Source organism: Aspergillus melleus (assembly GCF_016097325.1).
Source record: "Aspergillus melleus strain CBS 546.65 chromosome Unknown contig1, whole genome shotgun sequence".
NCBI lineage: Eukaryota > Fungi > Ascomycota > Eurotiomycetes > Eurotiales > Aspergillaceae > Aspergillus > Aspergillus melleus.
In genome coordinates this window covers 4,604,966-4,623,122 of record NW_025763370.1, presented here as the reverse complement: position 1 = coordinate 4,623,122, position 18,157 = coordinate 4,604,966, and the positions used below count along the sequence as shown (strand labels likewise).

General features: G+C 51.7%; 6 protein-coding genes across 6 annotated transcripts; 4 read left to right on the top strand and 2 right to left on the bottom strand.

The window, feature by feature from the left end:
• Positions 1-155: 155 nt before the first annotated feature.
• On the top strand, positions 156-1,509 carry LDX57_001644 (uncharacterized protein; the record flags this gene model as incomplete). The annotated part of the gene is made up of 4 exons (XM_046083293.1): positions 156-413; positions 467-792; positions 862-1,304; positions 1,397-1,509. 4 exons carry the CDS (start codon positions 156-158, stop codon positions 1,507-1,509), a joined length of 1,140 nt encoding a protein of 379 aa, XP_045939250.1.
• A 796-nt stretch (positions 1,510-2,305) lies between these two features.
• On the bottom strand, positions 2,306-4,356 carry LDX57_001643 (electron-transferring-flavoprotein dehydrogenase; the record flags this gene model as incomplete). Its single annotated transcript, XM_046083292.1, has 3 exons — positions 2,306-2,405; positions 2,467-3,985; positions 4,059-4,356. 3 exons carry the CDS (start codon positions 4,354-4,356, stop codon positions 2,306-2,308), a joined length of 1,917 nt encoding a protein of 638 aa, XP_045939249.1.
• Positions 4,357-7,224: 2,868 nt separating this feature from the next.
• On the top strand, positions 7,225-8,180 carry tbp1 (TBP family protein; the record flags this gene model as incomplete). The annotated part of the gene is made up of 3 exons (XM_046083291.1): positions 7,225-7,496; positions 7,562-7,649; positions 7,728-8,180. 3 exons carry the CDS (start codon positions 7,225-7,227, stop codon positions 8,178-8,180), a joined length of 813 nt encoding a protein of 270 aa, XP_045939248.1.
• A 1,098-nt stretch (positions 8,181-9,278) lies between these two features.
• LDX57_001641 (NAD(P)/FAD-dependent oxidoreductase) lies at positions 9,279-10,820 on the bottom strand (the record flags this gene model as incomplete). The annotated part of the gene is made up of 3 exons (XM_046083290.1): positions 9,279-9,570; positions 9,638-10,619; positions 10,772-10,820. 3 exons carry the CDS (start codon positions 10,818-10,820, stop codon positions 9,279-9,281), a joined length of 1,323 nt encoding a protein of 440 aa, XP_045939247.1.
• A 678-nt stretch (positions 10,821-11,498) lies between these two features.
• Positions 11,499-12,296, top strand: LDX57_001640 (class I SAM-dependent methyltransferase; the record flags this gene model as incomplete). Its single annotated transcript, XM_046083289.1, has 1 exon — positions 11,499-12,296. One exon carries the CDS (start codon positions 11,499-11,501, stop codon positions 12,294-12,296), a length of 798 nt encoding a protein of 265 aa, XP_045939246.1.
• A 3,982-nt stretch (positions 12,297-16,278) lies between these two features.
• LDX57_001639 (uncharacterized protein) lies at positions 16,279-17,916 on the top strand (the record flags this gene model as incomplete). The annotated part of the gene is made up of 2 exons (XM_046083288.1): positions 16,279-16,715; positions 16,779-17,916. The coding sequence occupies 2 exons, from the start codon at positions 16,279-16,281 to the stop codon at positions 17,914-17,916; spliced, it is 1,575 nt and encodes a 524-aa protein (XP_045939245.1).
• Between the last annotated feature and the right edge of the window lie 241 nt (positions 17,917-18,157).

Here is an 18,157-nt window from a genome sequence, read left to right as displayed (position 1 = left end):
ACCTTCTGCACACTAAAACCGTGTTCATTATTGACGAGGCCCAAGAATCATTTGCAGATCATTCGCTGTGGCTGGGTCCAATCAAATCCCAGAGTGGTGCTTCTGGGGGTGCAAGAATTTGTATACTCTCTTCCTATGGAAACCCTACAACCGGAATGCCCAGTTATTCTGATGCGCAAGCTTCCCTATATCTGGAGCCGTCGCAGCGTGTATCCCTCATCGAGCAACCAGACCCGGAATCCTCGGACATCTGCCTATTCTACAACGAAGAGGAGTTTGAAGATGCAGTCAATAGGATTTGCTCTCGTTCGGGCACAGCCTTGGACATGGATCCATCCGCACGCGCGTACTTGTATTCCATGACAAAGGGTCAGCCTGGCGCCGTCGAAGCAGTAGTCTCCTATGTATTAAAGGTGCGTATCAACTCGGAAAGGGATGGGAACGTTCATTGAACACGTGTTTACAGAACTACGAGCAAGCATCAGAGGACGGTACGGTCCGAACTGTGACAAAGGAACTCTGTAGTAAATCATTCGTCGATGAATCGCGCGTCTTCAGAAGCTTCCGGCATTGTACAGTCTTCAAATCATTTCCCTTGGCAAAAAACCTCACAGCGCCTGCTGTCAACGTACTCCGCAGAGTACTAGAGAATGGCAGCGTACCGTGCAATCTTCAAGATGAAGGAGTCCGACTCTGCTACGAGCGAGGCTGGTTGCACTCAGACCTTACCAGGACGTCAGTCACAGAGGATCCCAACATCATCTGTTTCCTCCCTACAAGACTACACATGAAGTAATACTGCACCGATATGCCATGTCATTACAACACAAAATTTAGTCTGTTAACCTGTTAATCCGACAGATTCGTCGAGTACACGTTGCACGTATCCCAACTGAAACCCTTCCCATTCGACCGGTTCCCTTGTCTAGCCACCCTCTGCGAAGCCATCCTCAAATGCTTCTCGCGGACCCGTCTCCTTTCCGACCCCGACACCTCCTACCTCCCCAACAAGTTCATCCGCCCGCCCGAAACCCCCTTCCAGGACGAATGGTATCGCTGTTTCTCCTCCCTCGTCGGCCACGGAGTGGGTATTTCAAGCAAGTGGTCCTGCATCGGCAACGAACAGGTCGACTTCCGCATCATCGGGCCGGCATGGGGTGTCGAGCTGCTTCGCGACGGGGATCAGATCCACAGCGTGTGCGCTCGGTTTCAGCAGCACGGTCTCTACCACCCATTGGTAGAGAATGGACAGATGACCGACTGGCTTATTTTGGACTGTAGGCAGTCTGCTCCGCAGAAGTACCGTATGTCGAACTCCCTCCTCCATTATATATACATTCGTTGGGGAACGGAAGCGGGTCTCTGAACATCAGAGCTAATGTTTTCTTTTCATCAGATGTACCCGGTACGAAGCTCTGGCGAGTCGTCTTCAAGGATGACTTTACTTCAGCATATGCCCTGGACTCGGATAATGAAGTGGTCGTACCGGAGTTCGACCTTCTTGATTAAGTATCCACCTATCCATCTTTAACAAATTGACTTCTTGGAAACGGAGTAGTTGCACAATCGATTTTAATTCTAATACCATAGCATGTTGATTAGTTTTATTGATAAGAATGGCTTGGATTATTATCATCCATAATTTCCAGTAATAGGCATTTTATGTTAGATTAGGCATTTCGTCGTTTGTTTGAAGCCCCTTCCCATGGCACTTGAATACTACGCGGTGTAATGGAAGAGAAGACCTCTTTGCTTCTTTAGGTATGTCTATCAATCCAATACATTCATTCAGATATTAAAGTAATTGAAGCAATCCCCAAAACATGGGTAGTCTCTAATGAATGCTATAAAATGATCTGATAGGATAGGGTATGAGACTAAACTTTTTCTCTTCGTTGAGGTCGAGAAAGAATATACGAGATGCAATTAACTCAAATAGATATCTATATACAGAACGCAGGAAAAGACCAGTCCCAGAACCGAATCGAATCAACTGGCTTTTGCTTTTCTGGTTTCCTGTTTATACAAACGGAACTATGGAGGGTCGAGTAGGTAAGCTAAAGTAAGAAAGATAGGGTAAGTAAAGTAAGTAGGTTAAGAAGATAGAACTGAAGTGAACTGAACTGTGGAATCAGAACTAGAACCAGAACCAGAACCCGGCGCGCCAACATGCGCAAAGACAACTCTATTCAACAGAGAGAATAAAACACAGTAGGATATAATGGAAACGGCGATACGGATGGCGAAAGACAATTTGAGGAAATAGGGGGAACAAGGTGTGGAGGACGGACTGGGTATTCCCAACTCATGTCATGAAATACTTGGGACCCTCGCCGCCTTGGGGTGTTTGCCAGTTGATATCCTGGGTGGGAACCTTGATATCGCAGGTCTTGCAGTGGATGCAGCTGTTTTGTGTTAGTGCTGAATCAGAAGAGAGAGAGAGACGGGGCAAAGGGGAGAACTCACTTCTGAGCATTGATTTGGAAACGAACGCCGTGTTCCTTGCTCGGATCCTCGACGTACTCGTACACTCCGGCGGGGCAGAACCGGTTCTCGATACCCTTGTACTGCGGCCATGCGATATCCTTGTGCTTGTCCCAGTCCTCGACCTGCAGGTGCACCGGCTGGTCTTCCTCGTGGTTGGTGCCGGTTCGGCTAACGCTGGTTAGGATGTCGAAGCTGATGACGCCGTCCGGCTTGGGGTATTCGATCTTCTCGCACTCCGAGGCCTGCTTCGTGGCCGCGGCGTCGGTGCTGTGGTGCTTCAGGGTCCAGGGCGTGCGGCCCTTGAAGAGGTAGGCTTCCAGACCGGAGTACACGACACCGCCGTACAGGCCGAGAGGGGTACCGAACGAGGGTCGCATGTTGCGGACCTCTCGCAGCTCTTTCCAGATGGACGACTCTCGGAGAGCCTTCTCGTAGTCGAATAGGAAGACCGTTCCTTCGCTGGAGCTCTGCAGCGCCGAGAATGTCGACTCGGCGGCCAACATACCTGATTTCATGGCTGTATGTGTGCCCTTGATCTTAGGAACGTTAAGGAATCCGGCCGTGTCACCGATAAGCGCGCCTCCTGGGAAGGCGCATTTCGGGATGGACTGGAAGCCGCCCTCGTTCAGAGCACGGGCTCCGTAAGAGATACACTTGCCACCCTCCAGAACGTCCTTGAAAAGAGGGTGGTGTTTAAGCTTCTGGAACTCGCCGTACGGGGAGAGCCAGGGGTTGGGGTAATCCAGACCAACCACCAGACCAAGAGTGACCATGTTGTCGCCGAAGTGATACATAAAAGCACCGCCGTATGTATCCGAGGGGAGCGGGTAACCCAAGGAATGCACGATCTCTCCGGAGTTGAACTTCTCGGGCTGGACTTCCCAGACCTCCTTCAACCCGATGCCGTACGTCTGCGGCTGGCTGTCACGGCGCAGGTCATATTTCTTGGTAACCTGCTTGGTCAAACTGCCATGACATCCCTCGGCGAGAAGGGTGACGCGAGCATGGAACGCCATTCCTCGCTCGAACGTATCCTTCGCCTGACCATCCCGGCCGATACCCAAGTCGTTGGTCGCCACTCCGAGCACAGCGCCGTCATTTCCGTAGACAATTTCGCTAGCGGCGAATCCGGGATAAATTTCCACGCCCAGCTCCTCCGCCCGCTCACCAAGCCATTTGGTCAACTCGTTCAAACTGACGATGTAGTTTCCGTGGTTGTTCATCTGCGGCGGCATAGGGATCGGGAATGCGGAGTTCTGAGTCAAAAAGCGCATCTTCTCTTCCTTGGCCGGTGTCACGCCCTCGAACCGTGACGGGTTGTCCTCTGATAACCAGTCGGGTAGAAGCTCGTTGAGTGCGGTCGGTTCAAAGACATTGCCCGATAAGATGTGCGCGCCGATTTCACCGGCCTTTTCGAGCAGGATTACACGGAACTCCTCATTCCCCGCTTCGTTGGCAAGCTGTTTTAGACGAATCGCGGCGGCAAGACCGGCGGGGCCTGAAGTCCGTGAAAAGCAGATGGTCAGCGACAAGGACCGAGACAAAGTGAAACACGATATAGATAGCCTTACCACCACCAACAATGCAGACATCCACCTCATCCGATTCTCTGTCAACCGATCGGGGATCAAATTGACCATTTTCATTGGCGAGCTTCAGCGACTGCGAAAAAGCACGAATGGGCATGCGACCCGGTGTGAAAAGGGCGGAGCGGCGGGAGGTCCGGCGTCCGGAGATAGAAAGCGAAGGCTTCGAGCTTCTCGCCGAGTTCGAGGCAGCGGAAAAGGAGGAGTAGGCCCGCGAGAGGCGAGAGGGCGCAGGCCGCATCTCACGCCTCAAAAGAGGTAGCATGGCTCCCTTGGAGGCCATGGCGCAAATAAAGGAGAACAAAGACCGAGAGAGGAGAGTGGCGTACAGATTCTAGGTCGTATCATACAGGCATCAACATGACCGACGAACAGCGAAGCGAGAAGAGCGCAACGTGGAGAGGAAGCGATAGCAGCAATCTTTAAAGGCGGGATCAACTTGGATGCAAAAATGTGACTAAGCCAAGGCGGCGGGCGGTGGCCCGAGGTAAGGATGGCCAATGGGACGGGGGGCAATTAAGAATTCCTCAGCCGTGGGAAACCGAGTATAGCCCGAGCAGTAAATAGTAATACTAGCATACAGCCTACTCTCTCTGTCCCAGGCTACGTCACGTTGACAGGGTCAAGTTCGACATTCTGATTCAATACTCAGATTATTCAAGGTTTCTCAATCCCGGTAGCTGATCTATGGTAGTCTCGGTAGCGCGCACCTCCAGGAACAATAGATACAATTAAAAAGTCAGAATCCGAATCATGAGCAAACCACATGTTCGACATGATATCATTACATCGGAGTGCCGTAGTGCTGGGAGGATGGAGTAGATCATCAAGCATCACGACTACTCCGTCCATGCGGATAGGCCTGGTTTGGCCCGCGGAAGCAGAGCGGATGGCGGCGGTACCGGAGTCGGTGGGAGCCTGGCAGCCTGGTAGGTAAGGTGTCTACCAGGTAAGATTGGAAACCTGAAAGTATGCTGGATACCAACCGAATACCAAACATACGCCGTCGGCATGTAAAATACCACATGCCCGTGATCAGGAGTCGATTACGTACTCCTTTCCAAGCACCGCCCTCGGCTCATTTTTAGTATTTAGAGAGTCAACCTGTCATGTTGAGTGTTGACTACTCTGAGGGTACTTGATCTCTCATCCTCAAACATTCAAAACGCCGGTGGATCACAAATCAACACCCTGGCTGAGATCTGGGGAAAAGCCGAGAGCGCCACCATGGCCGACAGCGCCTACTGAGACCCAATCATCGACGCGACTCCTTTTCTGATACATCAACCGGCGACAAGCTTTTCGCGTTTTGGACGTGTAGCGGACGGACGGAGACTGGTAGATTTCACGACCACCTATTTTTATCTTCATTGCGTACACTTGTATACGGGGTATCCGTAGGATGTGTCGGAGAGTATGGTGTACACCGATGTTGATTGTTGATAAGATATGATGATCACTCGAGTGATAGCAAACGGTGAAGAAAGAAAACAAATAGAAAATTGACATCGCGATGATAGAATTCATTAGATTGATATTCGCCGACGCGTCGATGACAGGCTGAAAGAGGAAAGGAAATAGGCACGACAAAAAAAAAAAAACAAAGGATAGATTGGCGCGAAAGGCCAAATTGTTTGATTGTTCGGTGGATGGGCGCTAAAAGCAGCGAGAGCGACGACCGGGAACGGCATGATTGGAGCAGACGGAATGCATAGACTCGAGGGTGGGTCTGCCTATCAGTAGCAGGAGCAACGCGGACTGGACAAAGGGCAAGTGGCTGCAACCATGGCGCTGACCGGGAGAAAAGGCAAGGGGGCAACAACCAAACAGAGCGTGTTCAGCGGGGGGTGGGGCTCCCAGACAATGTGCTCGCGGTGGAGTGACTCAAGGGCGCTTTGCTTGGGCGGGCAGGAAGGGTTGGCCACCCAAGAGCCGCTAGTGGAGGACCACCCATGGATGGAGGCGACCGCCCATCGCTGCTTTTGCCGCCGCCGCCAGGCCCAGCCCCCCCTGACGCCAGCACTCCCGGGCGCTGTGACTCAGCCTATATAAAGGCCCAACCTCCCACTTTCCTGACCTTGTTGGAATTTTTGTTCTGGTCTTGGCACCGCCCGGAATCGCCATACAGTTGTCTTCTTTCCCGCCCATACCTCCCTCCCCTCTCTCTCGTTCCGATCAGATATCAGAGCTTGGCTTACCTATTTTCTTTTGTTAATAATCTATTATCAAAGAAAAAAAGGTTCCTCTCTCTGTTTCTTGACAGAATCAAAAAGGAAATTAGGCACAACTCCCATCTCCCAAAGAAGACCAACGCCGGAGCGGAACAACTCTCTCCTCTCCTCTACCAACGTTTCATCTATTGAAACTGGAAGTTTGCAACTGCATCTTCGCCGCTCTCTCTTGACTCTCAAGTCCCCAAAGCAGATAGACTACCCTATTTTCCAAAAAGGAAAAGCACCAAAAAAAGTTTGATTGTTTTGCCAAAAAAAAATTCTCCAGCGCATCCATTTGTCTTCACTCCCTCTTCAACTTGCGCCTGTCCTTTGCACTTTGTCCATAGCTGTGATCTTCCGTTGCCCTTTTGAGTTAAATCACTCCCAGAAAAACACTTCACTGTGATTTTTCTGGTCCCTGGTCCTGTTCACCTTCGCTGTCTTGTTCAGAACCTTGCCCAACCTGACCTTGTGTTCGGTTCTGCTTCATCTCTCTACGGGACACTCCTCCCGTCGTTGAACAGAAAAGGCAGCTTTGCTGTAGGGGAGACATTGACTTGTCCATCTCCCACAAAGGGTATGTTGTCATCTTTCTCCTGGATATCCCCGAGGAAAATTTTTGCAAAAGGCGGTCTGAAGATTGGTTTTCTGCCTATCTACACCGCCGGGTCGAGTTTATCATCTATCGCAGTTGCTGTTGGCAACTTGCACTTCATGAGGAAAACTCTGCCCATCACTGTCATCACTGTCATCACTACGCTGCTCCACTATCTCATCACTCCACACCGCTTGATGTTCGCCTCGTTGCGACCTCGTGTGTCTGCTGGCTTTGACTAATCTCTCTGTCCTTGATACACAGACTGCCCTCTATCAGAGCTTTCTCTTATCTATTCAGTCTTGGCTGGTCTACAGCTCGAGTATTTCTGACTCACGTCACGATGGATTCTCTCACAACCCATCCCTCGAACGCGCAGCAGGCCCGGGCCTTCACTTCTCCTGCCTCTCTCTCCTTTCCCGGTGGTGCCGGCGATCTGACTCCGCCTTCCGATAAAGATGGAAACATGGCGATGGGTGCTCAGGGTGCGAACGGGAACGTGAACGGCCAGCAGCCTGGAGCAAATGCCATCAACGGCAACGGGGTGACGCCCGCGACTCCGGCTGCGACTCCGGCTGCTAATGCTCCGGGGAGTGGCATTGTACCAACGCTGCAGTGAGTATACTCTTGCTGTCTCTCTGGTTTACCAGAATACTGAACATGTCTCTCTTCTTTCAAAGAAACATTGTCGCTACCGTCAACCTTGACTGTCGTTTGGATCTGAAGACCATTGCGCTCCACGCAAGAAATGCGGAGTACAACCCTAAGGTATTATCTTCCACACCTCCCTGAGCATGCTCTATCAGGGTACAGTGTGGCTGAACTGGTTTCTTTTCTTTTTCATAGCGTTTCGCGGCCGTGATCATGCGTATTCGGGAACCGAAGACGACCGCTCTTATCTTCGCCTCGGGCAAGATGGTTGTGACTGGTGCCAAGTCGGAAGATGATTCCAAGCTGGCTTCCAGGAAATACGCCCGTATCATCCAGAAGCTTGGTTTCAACGCCAAGTTTACGGATTTCAAAATCCAGAACATCGTCGGCTCCTGCGACATCAAGTTTCCCATTCGCCTGGAAGGCTTGGCTAGTCGCCATCATAACTTCAGTTCTTATGAACCTGAGTTGTTCCCCGGTCTGATCTACCGTATGATGAAGCCCAAGATTGTGCTCTTGATCTTCGTCAGCGGCAAGATTGTCTTGACCGGTGCCAAGGTCCGTGAAGAGATCTACCAGGCGTTCGAACTGATCTACCCTGTGCTTTCAGGTATAGTATTCATCGTTGTGAGATCGTGCTCGGAGTAGCTGCTAACTGCCTATATCAGATTTCCGTAAGGTTTAAAACCTAAGCGGCTGATAATGGGGAGGTCATCCTATCAACATTTCACCTCTTCTCACTTGTATTAACATCTTCCGTCTTTTCTTGTTGCCTTTTTAATCACCTCGCCTGGCTTGTATTACCAGCAAGGCAAGACGCTTCAACTTGTTGTCGCCTGCCTGAATTCTCGAACTTTCGCCCCCTACACATGACGATTTTTGATGCTAGCATTTGTACGGCGTTTTTAGCGATTCGGATTGCTTACCTTTTTCTTTATCTTCTGTTTCAACAAACTTCTAAAGTGTCTACAATTAGATAGTCGCACACCCGCAGTTTCAAAGGGGGCGGTACTGTGCGCTGGTCGATGGTTGCCTCCTTCTAATTACTTTTTTTGATTCTGCTTTTTATTTATTCGCCTGTTCGTCAGGTTTGGGGATGATGGATGGATCAGAAGGGAAAAAAATTTACTTCAGCTGTGTTTTTTTAGAGATCGGACTCGCAAACGAGATTGAGGATCGTGGTTCCGAGTTTTTCCTTTTTTTTTTCTTTTGATTCCCACGGACCGTCTGTTTTTATTTGCAATTCCTTGTTGCTGGTTGTCTAACAGAAAATGGAACGAGATATGCAGACAGTCTTGAGTCTTCTTGTAGATGGTACGGAGTAGAGCCGTAAACGTTCTCGCGTCCCTGGTAAACTGACAATCGCTGGAGATGGCTCACAAATCACATGTCTCGATAGGTTCGGGAACAGAAGCTTAAGCTGCCTTAATATGCAGGCACGCACCGGGACGGTCCTAGCGGTCTTTTTTTTTTTGTCTGCTTCGCTCCGTCCCGTCCAGGTTGTTCCTTGCTTGAACCTAGTTATCTACCTGTGTTCTCCAATTCTAAACTGGCCTGCAGAGAGCGGGTGATCTACAGATTAGGATGGATATCCCTTACTGGTTCTGTTTGTTTATCGGATCCATGATGTTGTTGTATCTTGTATATATATACAGACAGGTTTCAGCCAGCTAGTTATCTATCTATCCATCTACCGATCTATCTACAATTTTATATGCACGCTCTATACACCCTACATCTAACTAACTATAACGCGCTCGCCCGCTTTTCCTTCTGCGTCTTGGCCAGCTCCTCGCGTAGCAGCAGTCCCTTCGCTCCGGATCGACTTCCGTCCTCGGCGCCCTGCAGGACTCGCGGGTCGACGGCTTCCGGCCAGGCCCAGAGGTTCTGCAGTTCCGGGTCCAGACGGCCTTCGAGGGCGTCGACGACCTTGTCGCCGATCACGGGGAAGAATTTGTATGCGTGGCCGCTGCCGCCGGTGGCGAGGAAGAGGCCGGTTTGGTGAGGGTGGTAGGTTACGATGAAGTCGCCGTTGGGGCTGTTTTTGTTTCGAGGGGGGTCATTAGCGGATTGTATATAGGTGGATTTTGGTCTGGATCACTTACGTATCAGTGTACCAGCATACTCGGGTGCTGGTGAAAGGTCGGTCTCCGAAGGTCGGAAGGAGTTGCTTCAGTGCAAAGCGGAAGGCGTCTTGGCCTTCGCGCGGAACCGGGACGCCGCTCTCGGGCAGGCTCACGTCCATAGTGGCGGTTCCCTGGCTTCCTGGGACGGGCACGGATGTCGGGTTCTGGTAGCCGTAGGCATGGCGAGCGATCTTGAGCAGGTTGTTCCGGGGCGGGATGATGAAGATGCCCGTGCTGAAGTTGAGGATGGTGGGCATGTTCTCGAGCAGCTTCTGTTCTTCGTCGGAGATGCGCATGTATGCGATTGCCTGTCCGGTGGCCACGGCGCGGCCGCGGAGGTCGACCAGTTTCGATGTCCAGGCACCGGTCGCCAGAATCACCAGATCCGCCGTTATCGAGGTCCCGTCGGCCAGGGTCACGCCGGTCACTTTGTTCGGTGCCGTCTGGTCGGCGTACTGCAGACTCTGAACATTCCCCGTCTGGAACTTGACCTTGCCTGCCTCGTCCAGTTTCTTCTTTGCGTACCGCACCGACGCCTCGGCGTCGGACCAGCCCGAACCCCAATTCACGTACCCTCCCGCGACGTTGAGCGACTCGCCGTAGGCCGGCGCGGCCCGCAGAACGTCCTTCTTCGCGGGCAGAAACTCAACCAGGTTCCCTTCTAGCTCTTTGACATTGTGGTAGCTCTTGATCGTGTACTCCTTTCCCTGCGCATTGCCATCCGGGTAGACCAGCAGCAGGCCATTCTGGGTATAGCGGCCCTCGTGACCCCATTCCGTGTTGCGCCAGCTTTCGATGGCGGTGGCGGCTAGTCTCATGTATGTTGGGTTCGAATAGTCGGCGCGCACGATGCGCGAGCTGTCAACCGAGGATCCTTCCGGGTTGGGGATTATAGGGGACGCTTCGAGCAGGGTGACTTGGCTGTTGGGGTGTCGGCGGGACAGGGCGAGGGCCGTGGACACTGAAGGGGTGCGAACGATTGTCAATTAGAGCCTGATGTAGATAGATGATCGGCGAATGAGTTCGAGGATAAGAGCCGGGCGAAAAGAAAGACCCACGAGGTTCCATCTTTGGCCATCGCTGGTCTTGTCTTCAGGAGGATCGGTCACTCACATCCGAAGACTCCTCCACCGACAATCAATATCTTGGGTGGGAGAGCCATTGTGGGGGGTAACGAGAGCTGTCGGCTCGGGAAATCGATAACTATCGACCAATTGGGCCGGAATCAAGATATAAAGAGAGTAGAAGAGCACACAAGGATGAATAGAAAGGGAGAAAGAGAAAGAAAGAGGGGAAACTTCCCCCAGATGGGCTGATACCCAAAGACCCGTGACTTTTTCCCCGGAAACGACCCGATTGCGCGCCTTCCATTTCTTGGCCGTCCGATCCTCGGCCCCGTTTATCTTTGATTATTTGATAGGACTAATGAATTCGTCGGCCCAGCTTCCCATCCCGATTCATGTTCAATTCCATGACTTGCGGAATCTTATGATATTACGTTTTTCTCGATTCCCTCGTCAACCATGAGCGCACCCCGAGCAGGACGCGCCGCGTTGAAAAAGGCCAAGGTGCCTGTCACCAGTGCTCCAAGGACAGGCGGAAAGATCCCCGTCGAAGGGCCAGGGTCAGTATGCATGTCTTCTCAGGGCACACCGTATTAGCGGCAGTCTTTCTATTCAACATGACAATTCCACCGCTGCGAAAGAAAGCCTCTTAGTATACCCTTGTCTAACATGTTAGCAGCAAAAAGACCCCGGTAGCACCATCGCTGCCGAAACGAGCCAATCCCCATCTGTCCAATCTCAAGCCAGACGATGAGGCCCGAATGTCGCCCCGGGTCATGACCACCCTAGGTGTCAGCGTCCTCGGCATAAGTGCTTACTGTGGCTATTTATTCGCGTCCTACAGACGAGAGGTGGCTCAGGCGCAGACCCTCGACGTCCCCAAGGACGTATCGGATCGCTACAACCACACGGCCGGGACATTCGACGCGGACGTTGAAATGTCTGAGAAGCTCATGCGCATGGGAAGCAAGCGAAAGGGCCTAGTGCAGCGCGCGCGCGGAGACGTGTTAGAGGTCAGTTGCGGCACGGGTCGGAATCTCGAGTACTACCAGCTGGGCGAGCGACGGGGTCTCGACGAGAAAGATCGCGTCGGGCTGCGAGGATGTCGCTCCGTGACGTTCATCGATCTCAGTCCGCAGATGGTGGAAATCGCACGGCGGAAATTCGCCAAACTCCACCCGACCTTCCAGAACGTTGTGTTCCGCGCGCAGGACGCGGCCGACGTCGCGCGGCCTTCGATCCAGGGGAAGGCTCCTGCGTATTACGACACCGTCGTACAGACGATGGGGTTATGTTCGATGCCGGACCCTGTAGGCACGCTGCGACATTTAGGCACCATCGTCGAGCCGCAGAGGGGGGAGATCTTGCTTTTGGAACACGGTCGGTCGCACTATGACTGGCTCAATCGGGTCTTGGATAACCTGGCTCCTGCCCACGCGGACCGACATGGATGTTGGTGGAACCGGGATATAGGCCAGATTGTCCGTGAGAGTGGATTGGAGATAGTTGAGGAGCAGCGGTGGCATTTTGGGACTACGTGGAAATACGTGCTTAGGCCGGCATCGACCTCATAGAGGATGCGAGGGGTGTATACTATCTTTTTTTTGGTCACACTGTATATTCATCGTCAACGGCTTGCCTATTGTACCATAGCTCAAATAGAATAGAATTATGCATGCTTAAGAAGCTTAAGAATAACATCCCCGTACAGAGTAAACAGTAAAATACAATTATCTACATCGATTCCCCTCTCCTGCGACATGACGTCGCGTGTCCCTCATCAGTCCCGCCAAGGTACTGAGTATTCCGGAGTTCTCGAAGCAGGCAACATCACCGGGAATAGACCCATCTGGTCGGTGTAGATCTGAATCCTACGGGCAGCAATTCCGAAGAAGATGAGGTCAGGATGGCGTGGTGTACGGAGGATATGCGGGGTAGTATTTCCAGCAGCGATGTACCATGTACCTTTTCGCGATGTTATGCAAGAGCGGCCGGTCCATGTATGCAGGATATATATTATTGTCGATGTATGTACTGTACTGTACTGTGCCTGTGCCTGTGCCTTGGTCTGGACCCGCAAAGAAGAGAGATTCATCGATTTCCTACAGGAATGTATATGTATATGTATATGTAGACAATACATACAATATATCGAAGTCGGAGATATATGAGTAGACGATTGCCAACGAACTTGCAGCATGGGGGTCCGGTGATGTGGTCCGGTTGATTCCTGCGTTTATTGCGGGATGGAGTACAGATTATTGAAGTATATTGGATAGTTACTGTAGTTTATTGTTGCTTACGGGGAGGGGAGGAGGATTAATTAATTCTTCATCGCATCGTCATCGCTTCTGTCCCGTTCTGAGTCTTATCGTTACACTGACCTGGCTTTATCGTCATCGCGATTCTATTTTGGGGAAATTCTCCGGAGGCTGCGAGTGTTGATATTGTTGTACAGCCAGGTAGGTGGTTATTCGCGGATCGATGGAGCGATTTACTTATCCATGACATGTCCATCTTCCGCCCCCATCGACTTACACAGTACATATACACTTTGAATCATAATTATGACACTACCCCCAGCCTAGATCCTTGTTCCAGGGAGGTTGGCAAGGTTTGCGCGAACTTGATAGATTAAAAACTATGGACATGATCATAAGTACGTGTACTACATGCATGTGCTATATCTCCCGGTGGTGGGGATGTTTACACGTACAGCGTCTCCAGCCGTGTGTGTTCAGTGCACTGAGTAGGTAGGTATTCCGTACATGTGCGTATGTGCTCCGTGATACTTGACGAACACGAAGGTTGGTCTATCAGCCTTGGCCAGCAAACACAAATGTTGACCTCCAACGTCAAACGACCGTGCAATAATGTGGAGGGAGTACGGAGTACACCGTTATGTGTAGTGTCCAGGCAACGCCAGATAGGGATAGTGATTGATTTTATTGATTGGAATGATTCCACGCGCGTTGGGAATTCCCATCGTGTTTGAACCCGTTAAAGTTGATCCCTTGCGGTCTGGGTGATACATCACATCCAGCCTGCAGGAAAGATGATGGGGGAGAGACTCATTCTCCGTGAAGCGCCCTGAACATAACAGATGATCGCGCTGGAAGTGCTTCTGGTGTGTCCCACTTATCCAGCCGAAGATCCGTCAAGCTGCTCCGTATTCTCGACGCGACAATCGCAAGCCGTGCCGTGGCATCCCATTCCCTTCCCAGGCGGGAGAGAAAGTGGCGAGTTGCCCTTCTGGATTTCCCTTTGTCCATTTTTTATTTTTCCAGGTCTCCAGTTAGTGGAGGGACTAAGGCTAGCGTCTCCTCTGGTCCATCCGATTGGATTCTTTTCCAATCTTCTAGACGACTCGGCATTTTCCCCACTGACAGGCCCGTTATTGGCCGGCACTGGTCAAACGGCGACGCTAGGAAGGATTTTCCCTGGAACCGTCTTTTCGCCGGTGGGGTGTCGCCCTCGCTGTCCATTGGCCTCGTTTTGTGTTTGGTTCCATTTCTCCTCTGGGATGGTGCATAAGTGTTGCATAGTGCTGCGCTAGCGTGGGTCTTGGATTGAGATTTTTTTTTTTTCTTTCTTACTCTTCCGTTTGGTTTGTTTGGGTTGGTTCTTGCCCGTTGCTGTTGGCTCCCGGATTCTTGCCTCGGGACCCTGGACTGCTGGTAGGCATGTTCGATAGATACGAGTGCGTGGACTCCGTAGTTGTACGGTGTATGTGTCCTCCGTAGAGCCGACCGACGCCGAGGAAATCAACATGTCAACAGTCAACACGCTTGGTTTACAGGTCCCATGGATTGGATTCCAGCCCGCTGTAGATGTACTTTCCCGAATTGGATACAGCCTTCCTGAGTTTGACGCAGTTCAGGTAACGCATCAACTTACCAGATCGCCTGAGTTGGAGCTTATTTTAGGTTGTTTTGGTTTGATTTGGTTGCGTGGTTTTTGCAAGTAACCGATAGAAACCAGTCCTCCGGCAGTCAACATCCCCGTCCTGCTACTACGGAGTAGAGCTTAGACTTACACCATACTCCGGAGTAGTGACCATACGGTGTAGACACAATAATCAGTCGGTGAGCAAAGCGCTTGAAAATCAATCTAATTAGGGTGAAGGTCAGAGCACCGACAAGCAGGGTAGTGCGGTGCTAAAGTGAAATAGATTGTATACTTACCTGCTCCGGGTTTGTTTGTTTCTATCCGACCATAAACAACGAGAGTTTCGACGCAGCAACCATCACCGCCTGCAGGAGGGAGGTGGCCTGTCGGGCCTGGTCGGTCCTAGCGTCTCTTTGCTTGCCATACCAAGCAGAGGCCGGTCCCACGGCGCGTACTCCATGTCTCCATCTCATCCATCCATCCATCGGAGCGCATGCAGAACCTCAGGATCTTGCCCTGCTACCAATCACAACCCGGACTATTCCCGACTGGTCGTCATAGACACATGGCTCCGCTCCACCGTACTTTTTGCCCCTTTGGATGCATCATGCAGACGGGCAGCTGAAGTTAATGCCAGCGCCTTCGTACAGACTATGACCGCTGTGTACTCCGTAGAGTCGCGATGAGATGCATCTGGGGAATAAAAGCGGTGTAGCGAGGAGGGGTAGGAATTCCCCAACAACTAGAGGGGACATTGCGCGTAGATCAGGAAATTCAAAGGAGTAGTGACTAGTGAGACTGAGAATGAAACCAAATTAAAAAAATAATAATGATTTCTTTTCCCTTCCCCTTCGCTCCTTCCCTCCCTCTGGAATCCCGGAAAAAGAAGGGCAGGAAAGGAGAAAAAAAAAAGAGGAAACGCCCCAGTCGTCAGTAAAGACCAATCATTGCCACCGTAAAGCACCCGCTCCAGACCCAAAAAAAAAAGAGATTCACTTCATTTCTTTTCAGAAAAAAAAAAAAAATCCACAGCAAACGACGATTCCTCAGGCCCATTCTTTTTCCCTTCTGTTCCTCTTCTTGTTATTCAATTATTACGCTTCTCATAATTATCATTACTATTCTTTTCTGATCACCGTTTCCTCCTTCCCTGGGTTTTGACGATTGTGCTCCATTCGGACTGGCCAACGAACTCTGCTTTGATTACCCCCCGTTCCTCGTCCTTCCGGCATCTGAGCATCATTGCCCTCCTAATCCCTCCTTCTCTCTTGCTTCCCTCCCTTCGCCTCTCGCCTCCCCCCCCATCCATCCATCCATCATCACTCTCTTTTCTCTCTCCCTTCCTCATCTCATCCCCTCCTGTCTTATTATTATTCTTACTACTATTCTTTTTATTTACCTGTATTCTCCCTGTTCTCTTTTTCTATTCTTATTCCTGTGTGATATTATTATCTTGTTTGTGTTGTTCGCACCATTGCTTCTGCCTGGTTGTTTGGTTAGGTTGCCTGCTATTGATTCCCTACTACTATTATTACCGTACTACCTAGAACGTTACTCCTATTATTCCCGCCTGTATTCTACTTGCTTCACCTGCCATTTCCATCACTTTCTTGATTTCCATCCCCCCTACTTTCTATCACACGTCGCTTCTTTCCCCCTTATCTCGTCATGCCTTATAATACTCGTCGCAAGTCGTTGTCGCTTCCGTCGCTGGGTATTCACCTGCCTAATTCATCCCGCCGTTCGCCGTCTGCCTCAAAACCGCCACACGCGACTGACGACCAGCTGCATCCCTCCAAAAAGGTAAAGAGATCGCACGACTCGAGTTCTCTGTCGCCAGAGCCTTCCTCGGCCTCCAGCTCGACCTCGACCACGCTCAAGCATCAGTTGGCTGGTGCGCGCTCGTCCGCTCGACGCGGTACCCTAGAGCAGACGCCACCCCCGTCGCCCCTCGACGGCAGCGTCGCGCCCAAGGTCGATACGGAGGGGATCAGTGATGATATCGTGGTCGCCGTTATCGAACAACTGGAGAAAACGGGCAACCGTCCGCACCTGGTCAAGGAGCTCGCTGCTGTTCTCGTCGCTCTAAATGACAATGTCGCAAAGTATGTTGGAATTCCCGATTCTCTGCTCTTTGATTATTAATTGCTAACATTCACCGTCCATAGCTCCGCAAACCCTGCTGCTCTGTTGTCGTCGCGGCTAAGCACGTATATGAAGCGCCCATGGACGGCCCTGGCGCCCTGCCCGATCGCCAAAGAACTCATTCCGATCCACCCTCGGAAGGTGTACTATTACCTGACGACGCTACCTCGTCAGCCGCTTCCCGAGAACTCGGACGATATCGTCGTCCCCGGCCTCGAAGGGAAACAGACCACGCCCAGCGTGACCAGTGCGGATCTGGACGAGGAAGACGCGTTGGCCCGGGAGCGATCGCGCATGAGCCCCAGCCCTGAAGTCGACCTGTCTTCCCCAGACTTTGAAACAGAGAACATAGATCTGGACGGTCGCGCCGATTCTACCAGCTCCTCAAGACATAGCCCCGAATTTCCCGACCATTCTCACCAAGCGCGCTTGTTGCACTCGAACCGTGCCGCTTCGCCGCCACTCGAGGGTGACGAGAAAGAGTTCACGTTGACTGCTAGCGCTGTTCGCGAACGGGCTTCGGAGCAGAGAGCTGGCCGGAACGAGACTTCCAAGGGAGGGTTCTCTGCATTGACCGAGGGCCTGAACGGGCTGGACGATGAAAGCATGAGCATCGTGGGGACTCCCATGGACGACGGCCCGCTCTCCTCCATCAGCGGGGACCGGATGTCGGACAGCCCTGAGGCCGACTATTTCTCCCACGGAGGCATCCAGGAACAACATTCGCTCCGGGAACAATTACAGCAGCAAGACTCCGACGAGGCCGCTGTGGTTGCCCTCTTCGGAACGTCCCCGTCCCCTTCGCTTACATCCGTCGCCTCATCCATCTCGTCTGGCACGAGTGTGGTATCCGACGATGGTTTGGATTCCGAGGTGCGCGCCGGTGGCGTCGGCAACGCCCCTCAAATAAGCCTTCCCGAGGACCTCGACGTGGCACCTGTCTCTACGCTAAAGCGATCCATCGACATGCTGAACAGCGAACTGCCCGACCTCGACATGAAGATGTCGGATCTGGCTGAGCAGGACAGCAAGGTGTCACTTGGAGCCCGGGACATGATGAAAGCAGACATCGAGATGACCTTCGACGATTCGTGGAAGGAACTTCAGAGTCCCGAGACGGTCGGAGTTCATGAGCTGGACGAAATGTTTGGCGAAATTTGAGCGCTGCTCGGTCGACTTGAATATCTCGTTTCGAGAACTTCCATCCGTGGTCTCGGCATACCGGTCGCAAGTCATGGCTGCTTGGGGTTCTGAACTCTCTCCACTCATCCTCTACGTTTCTCCCTGAATGCTGCGTGCTCTAAACGTGGCTTGTACTCTTGTGTCTCTCTACCTCCTCACATCTTACTCTTTAATCATGTACAGTGCGATCTATCTAATGGCTGCTTTGGGTTCATTTTCC